This window comes from Plectropomus leopardus, chromosome 10, assembly GCF_008729295.1.
Source record: "Plectropomus leopardus isolate mb chromosome 10, YSFRI_Pleo_2.0, whole genome shotgun sequence".
Lineage (NCBI taxonomy): Eukaryota > Metazoa > Chordata > Actinopteri > Perciformes > Serranidae > Plectropomus > Plectropomus leopardus.
Window position 1 is genome coordinate 15215294 of NC_056472.1, and position 7517 is coordinate 15222810.

A 7517-nucleotide genomic window follows, 5' to 3' on the forward strand; every position below is an offset into this window, starting at 1 on the left:
ATGTGTTGGTAAAGTTTGGCTATTGTTTAACAAGGACCCACTTTTATTTCAATTCATCAAGAATTTTCTCAGTTTTTGGATTATTCATTTACCACAGAGGCATGTGAGGAAAACAGTTTTCTTCACAAATTTAGTATAACACAGAGGGAGTATTAGATATAAATAGTCATTTTGTGGGTGACGTATTCCTTTAAGAGTTACTGGTTTATTAGTATTTTGGAAGTTGCTTGCAGACTCTATCTCAAGATTTTCTTTTAAAAAGAATATGTGCATAGGGCATTAGGGTTAAAAGTTTTGTTCAGTCAGATTTAATTTCAATTTGTCAACATAACTTCTGTCCTCATCTGCTGTTGCTCACTTTTCTGTTTGTCTATCACGCTGTCTGTTTCTGTCTGTTCCTCCATGTTCATGTTCAGATGCTGATGGTATGAGTGGCGGCGAAGATTCCTTCAATGTCAATGACCCGGATGAGGGTTTCTCCTCCGGAGCGTCTAACAGCAGCCAGCCCAGCGGCACCAAGGCAGGCGGCGGAGTGGGGCCGAGGGGCGGCAGCCTGAACAGCAGCAGCAGCAGCATCAAGAAAGCCATCACAGCCCGGCTGTCTCGAGACAAGGAGAGGGAGCGGGAGAAGGAACGGGAGAGGGAGGCGGAAAAATCGGCCGATTTGTCAGCGGATCATCAGGCTGCTGTGAGGCGGCACCACCCGAGGCAGCAGTCGCCTCCAGCCAGCATCAACTTGGATGCCATCCAGCTGAGTCCCATAAAGAAGCACCTGAGCTTCCCTGTGGGGCCAACGCTGGTGCGGACTGGCAGCACCTCCTCCAGCAAGTCCTTTGACTGCATGAATTTCAACCTGAACGGAGGCGATGACGAACGAGAGGAGGCGGCGGGAGGCTCTGACAAGGAGGGAGGGCTTCCAGCAGGCGGCACCCACCGCCACTCTACCATCAGCCTGCAGGAGGAGCACCTCATCAGGCCAGAGGACGCCCAGGACCTCCTGTCTCCTGGAGCTCCTCTCACCAAGCAGTCGCGCTCCCCCAGTTTCAACATGCAGATCATATCACAGGTCTAACGTGCAATGCAGGGCATGGTACACACACACACACACACACACACACACACACACACACACACACACACACAAACACACACAAACAAACACACACACTCACACGTACACACACTCAAAACACAAAATTACCTGCTCATAACACTCATCCTCATGCAGTTTTTCTCTGCAACTCTTTAAAACCCTACTATGACAACTTCTGTCTACCTATCTGTGTTGGTGTGTGTGTGCGTGTGCTCAAGAGTTGTGTCTCCACCCTTTTAACATCCATAACAATCTTGACCTGTAGTCATCGCTGGTGGGTTTTAGCGTTACTGAAAATGCACCAAGAGATAAATGATGACATCCCACTGCTGTAACTCCAATCCAGCATGTCACTGCATCCTCCCGTCTGACGGAGCTGAGCGTCCCACACACAGACTCCGCTCTGAAAGGAGGAAGTGTTGAGAAAACTTGTGCAGATGCCATGCTAGCTGTAGGGGACGTGTTTTACATTTCAGATTTTTTTTTGAGTTCCTGACTGAATCAGTCAAAAAAAATGAATCAGCAATAACACTTACCGTTGCTCATGTGGAGAAGAGTTACTCTTTCTCTTCATTCCTTCCCTTTCTTTCCCGGGCTCACGTGCAATCGTTCTTGCTGATTATCTTCCTTGTTAATTAGGCATAAAGGGTTTTATGAATAAAATGTCTTTAATTTTTTTTAATCACAATCCAAAGAAGGTAGCATTTCTTCTTTTTATCACTTGTTTGACAGTGATTTGGCAGCAATCATTCAGGAGTGATTCTCTAGTTTTCAGCCCATGACCTTCCTTTTATTCTAATATTTGATCTGTAAAATCAGTCTTTTAAGATTGTTGAAAAACCAAACTGGAATGTGGTATGGGTTTGTCTTGCCCCAAGCTTTTAACTGGACAAATCTGAAGAAATAACTACTGTGCAGCTTCATCTTGGGACTTGATTTAAAAATCTGAAGCTGAATCTTGTGGAAAAACTGGATGAAAACGTTGTAGACGGTGCGGGTTTGTGTCTGAAGCTAAAAGGCAACGACTGTATTTTATATTGGATTGTTATTATGGTTCAAACCATTGAATGGGTCCTTCCATCTGAAAGCACTTGTAGGTGTGTTGTCGGGCTCCGGCTTGTGTAAGTGGTGTCGTGTCTGAGCTGGTGGCGTACTGCCCTCTGGAGGCTTGTACTTGTGCTCTGATTGAATGCTCATGAAACATTTTGTTCTACCTCATTGTGTGTTCACCCTGCCACTCAACCTGTCTCCCAGTCAAGATGCGGGATTCAAAGACCCCCATTAGGAACATGGAGTGCTTGACCAGTTTAAATAGTGCAACTGTAACGACACTGTAAAATCTGTTCATGTGAGGAGCTGCGAATGAATATCTCGGCCTTGCATTTCAGTTCACCACGCACAAAACCGAGCTGCAAAACTAGAACACGACTGTCTTCAGGTTTTCTGTCATATATCAAACAACCATGTCAGGATTACCCTGATCATTTCAATTCCCTACAAATGTCCTGCTTATCTTTTTTTTCTTCTTTTTAATGTAATATTTTTGAAGTGCAATTTTTTTACCCTCATGTGCATGGAGTTGGATCTTCTCTGCTGTTAAAATGCCTGCATCTGCGCACAGTGCTAGCCAGCCTTCTGTAGTGCTCCCTGCCCAGGCTGAGTGATTTGAACATGGCGTGCTTGTCTTGCATGTTTAGTGCCCTGCAAAGCACTGCTGTTTCAGATGCGTGAAACAGCCAGCGAGCCAAACCCCAAGTCTCGTCCTCGTCCTTTTGCCAGATGTGCCAATACACATCCTCTCCTTAAGGAAATTATGTTTTGCTTGGGGTGTCTTAAGTTAAAATGCCTATTTTTTTTCTCTGTTTACTGGTCTTATTTTAAAGTTAAGGGACATAAAAGGGATGTTTGGACGTATGGCTCAACGTGCCCTTAGATGCAGCTTCACCTCTTTTTTTTTTTGCCATGAATTTTCTTTTCACTCATCACAGGTGTGTGCTGTACTTTGACAGTCATCACTATTTGCTGTTCACATGTAAAAGCAGTATATTATGTGTACCGTGGATGTCAGCTGTTGTATTGCATTTCCCACGTCTTGCTCACGTGCTCGTTTAAAATGAGGATGAATGATTTAATGTATATAAAAGTCAGTTCAGTCTGCAGTGAAAAGTCCCCACATGCTCCCACTGTGCTGGAAAAACCCTTCACAGCTGCTGCTCCTGGTCCTGAGTGAGTCCTGTGTGCGCTTTAGCCTTAAACATTTTCAGGCCACAAAGTCGTCGGCTCTTTGGCCTCACGTGCTCCTGCTCCTCCTGGACTGTGGACGAAGAGAGGAGTGCAGCTACAGTTCACACTCTCACCTGGTCTGTCTGCTGTCACCCCCATGCTGTGTGGCTCACAATAAGCCGTGTTCCCATTTGCTGTATTTTGCGTGGCACCTTTTTTGCTGTTTTGAATACTGGTGACGTGTTCATGTCATTATTATGAGTGCCCCTTACAGAGGTTACCAGCAGCTATGTTGGTACTGTATGTTGACGTAGAGTAATGGATAGACGATTATCCCTCTGTGTCTGGTGTTATTTGCATGTGATCAGGGCGGGAAATGAACACCAGGTGCTGAATGTTGATAAAACTCAACTGTGGCTGCAAATTTTATCTGCTACCAATTTTTGGTAGCTCAGACATCCACAAGGTCCACTTGCATTTCAAAAAAAAACATTGAATTTCAGTGGTTTAAAAAAAGGGGTTCAATTTGTACTTGTTCAGCCTCTTTTGCTGGTGGAAAAAGTCCATTTCCTGTCCTGCATGTGATAAGTGTGGGCTTTTGTTTTCATACAGTATAATGCACTTTAATCCATCCACCTCTCTCCTCAAGATAGTTATTGAAATGATATATATAGATGTGCAAACATGTATACACTCAATGCAGGGTTTTAGTCTCTTAAAAGTAGTACTTCTATGTGATGTCACATCCAACACAATGCTATTTTTTTTAAAGTCTAAGGGTACAGCTATTTATTTTTTCTTTTCAAAACCAAAAAAAAAAAAAAATGTTAAGGGGGTTCTGGAAGGTCTCAGGAGTTCAACAAAAAGCCACATTTTTGGCAGCACCAAAATTTCTGTTCTTGAAGTCAGAATTGATTCTATGCAACATTTTTTCCCCCTTTTTTTGTTTTTGGTGTAACCGGCTTTCATTGATCCGTGTCGGGTGGGAAGGGGCAGATGCATTTAAGCTAATTTTTAAAGTGCAACAGCGTCCCCCGCCCCTATCCACAGATTCTGTTTATACACCCTGTTGTGGTGCTGCAGAGCTAAGGACCTCTCTCATGTGGGTGAAATAAGACCATCCATTTGTCATCCGACTGCCCTCACAGAGTGAAAGCCACACCGGGACCTTTGGTGCATGTCGAGCCCTTCTGTCAGTTTGCTGCTCTGTGGCTCAAAGACGTCAGTTGGTGTATGAAACGTAAGATTATCAATGATGAATCTAATCTAGATGCTTCGAGGGAAGCTGCTGGACGATGTGATAACACTGTACTATTGATGTTGTATAAATGGAGAGAAAGACTTATTTTAAATCTTGTAAATAGAAAATGTACAAAGGTGAAAGCAAAATAAATATAAAAAACCGAACATCAGTCTGAGATGTAGAGAGAAATTAATCTGTATATTGTTGAATAAATATTGTGCCGTAAGGGATATGCAAGTGTCTGTCTGCTTTATGTGTGGAAGTGATTCAATATGATTTTGCTCAGTCAATCATCAACATACAACTGCTCTCAGTTAATAAATATCCTCACTCAAGCTTAGTTTTACTAAACTTCTGTTATACTAGGTCACTAATCTAAAAATGATTAATTATTATTAATCTAAAATATTGTAAGAGAAGTTTTTTTATGTTACAATTTACCATCAATTCATAGCTAATTATCTAAAATGATAAAATAATTTTCTTGCAAAAATGCAAATTATTGTCTGGTTTCAGCTTTTGAAAGGATTTGCTTCTTTTCTTCTTTACTGAGATGATAAACAGTAACACCTCACAGACTTCATTCATCAGAAGAATTCATCAGAAGGAGAATTAATGGATAATGAAAATAATAGTTAATTTCAACCCTAGTAATATATATACTGTATATATATTTATCAATGTCATCTTATTTTAGGTGTATACTGTTTACCACACTGCAAGTCAAAATTACAATGTATTGCAGTCATATGGAATCTTATACATAATATATATAAAGTATGTAGCAGTATATGTAAGTTAAATCTGACAAAAATAACTGAAATGCCTACTTGCAGAGAGACGTGACTGGATCTGTGATCAGTAGTGATGTGCTGACATCTAATGGTGGTAATGCAGAATAACAGTCAGTCAATGTGCATCAAAATCAATTAAACCTGTAAACTAGGGGATAGAACCCCAATACACAATATCTCAGATGGGCTGTTCTCAGTGATCATGCCCGAGCATCACTGTGGCCGCCAGGACAATACATAGACACAGGAAAACACCCAAGTCTCCACTTACATGATCTTGTGACCTGACCTTTTGAACTTTTAGACCTGGCCTATGCACTCTGCATACTTCTGCTTTTATGCTGCATCCACACTATGACACAAGAGGAGGTTTGACAGCTTGTTAGACAGACATATTATCAGACAATAAGGAAGATTAAGATGCCGAAGTGTGAAGTAGCTCGTCAGCAGGGTGGGGACTGTTTGATAAGTTAGACAAGATACACCCTGGCCCTCCTCAGCACTTTGTTTGACCTTTCCCAAACCACATGTTGTACAAAAACTGTATAAATGGTCTGTACATTTGTTTCTTCTTTGCCTCTCATGATCAGATCCCCAATCATGATGAAGCCCTTTTGTACAAAAGCAGCTTTAATAAAACCCACAGACGTTTCGTGTGTTCTCACTTTATTGGTCTTTCTTTGATAAATAGATTTATATGTTGGTATCAACACTAAACAAAAAAAAACCTTTGACAAACATGACAACATTGTGTAAACAGTTTCTACACATAACAGGGGGACACTAGGACCCAGGCACAATTTGACCGCTCAAGGTGACAGCACCTGAACTGTTGAGACGCTCGTGGAGGACAGGTGTGTGTCAGCGTCATTCCTGATCTGTGTGAACTCCTGTGCACGTGCTTCCCTGGTGAGCCCAACAAACTTTGTGATTAAAGCACAATTATGTAATTCTTAAGGTAAAGTAGAGGTACCAACCAACCCAGAGGTATTGGATTTTTATTGAAATATTGTATTTGTTATATTTTTTATTGTGCAATCATTGAATTATAAAATATGGGTCTTTCTTTCTGTAAAGGGTCCAGGAGTAGTTGCAGTGGCAAAGTATGAGAGTAATATTTAATATTAAACTGTGTTTGCCCGAGTTGGATTAATATTAACGTGTGTTGTGTTTAATTCACAGACCAAGTGCTGCTGGTCACATTATATATCACATTATTCATTTTAATTTGTTTCATCTGTATTTTAGTGCATATTAATTTACAGTTGTCTGTCTTAGTGCTGCAGCTGGTGTTGGCCTCCGGTCACGGGAGCAGCTGGTGCAGTGGGAGTTCACCTGTTGAGTTGTGGTGATACAGTTAAAGGTTCGTGGTGGCACTGCTAATAATTTGGGTGTTTTTTTGTTGGGGAGAGGGGGTTGACCTTGTGTGTAGTTTTGGTTATTCACTGATAGTATACTCCCAGTGCATCAGCCTGTTTATTGGTGAGCCACACCCCTGCAGCAAAACGTTTTAACTTCTAACTGCTTCTGTGGTTAAAGTACTGACGCCAGAGTACTTTGACCCACACTGACTATCGGCTTTGTTATTGAAGTTCACTTGTAGATATGTGAACGTTTGGTCGGGGGCTAAATATATAAACCTCGTTTTGAGACAGGGCTGGGCAATATATCGATGTTAACAATATTGTGATAATCGAGTAGATGTCTTAGATTTGGGATATCGTTGTATTGTAAATGTTGTCTTTTCTTGGTTTTAAAGGCTGCATCACAGGAAAGTGATGTAATTTTCTGAACTTACCAGACTGTTCGAGCTGTTTTATTTTTCACCTTTACTCATTCAGTCATTATATCCATATTACTGATGATGAATTTATTCAAATCTCATTGTGAAGGTCTAAATAGATAAATCGATACAGCATAGTATTATGATATTTTGCATTGCAATATTGTATCATTCCACAAATGCCAAGTATCAATGTTTTTATTATTACATTTATTAATATTTTTGTAGCTAATTGGACTAGTAGAATAAATTGCATTGGCAGTCCAATAGATGCAGGTTGCTACGGTAAAATTTCTTGAAGAAAATGAACAAAATGAAAATGTTGTCTGTGTAGATAAAAGCAGACGCTGGTAGTTTTTCCTTGATTTGCTATTGAAAAAC

General features: G+C 41.0%; 1 protein-coding gene across 2 annotated transcripts in view; it reads left to right on the plus strand.

Moving 5' to 3' along the window:
• Window positions 1-4789, plus strand: part of LOC121948631 (protein FAM126B-like) — a 59011-nt gene extending 54222 nt beyond the window's left edge. For both annotated transcript variants that reach the window (XM_042494030.1, XM_042494029.1), the window contains one exon: window positions 417-4789. In XM_042494030.1, the coding sequence (XP_042349964.1) occupies window positions 417-1072 (656 nt within the window). In that variant the 3' untranslated portion in view covers window positions 1073-4789. The remainder of the gene's footprint in view (window positions 1-416) is intronic.
• Window positions 4790-7517: the final 2728 nt, after the last annotated feature.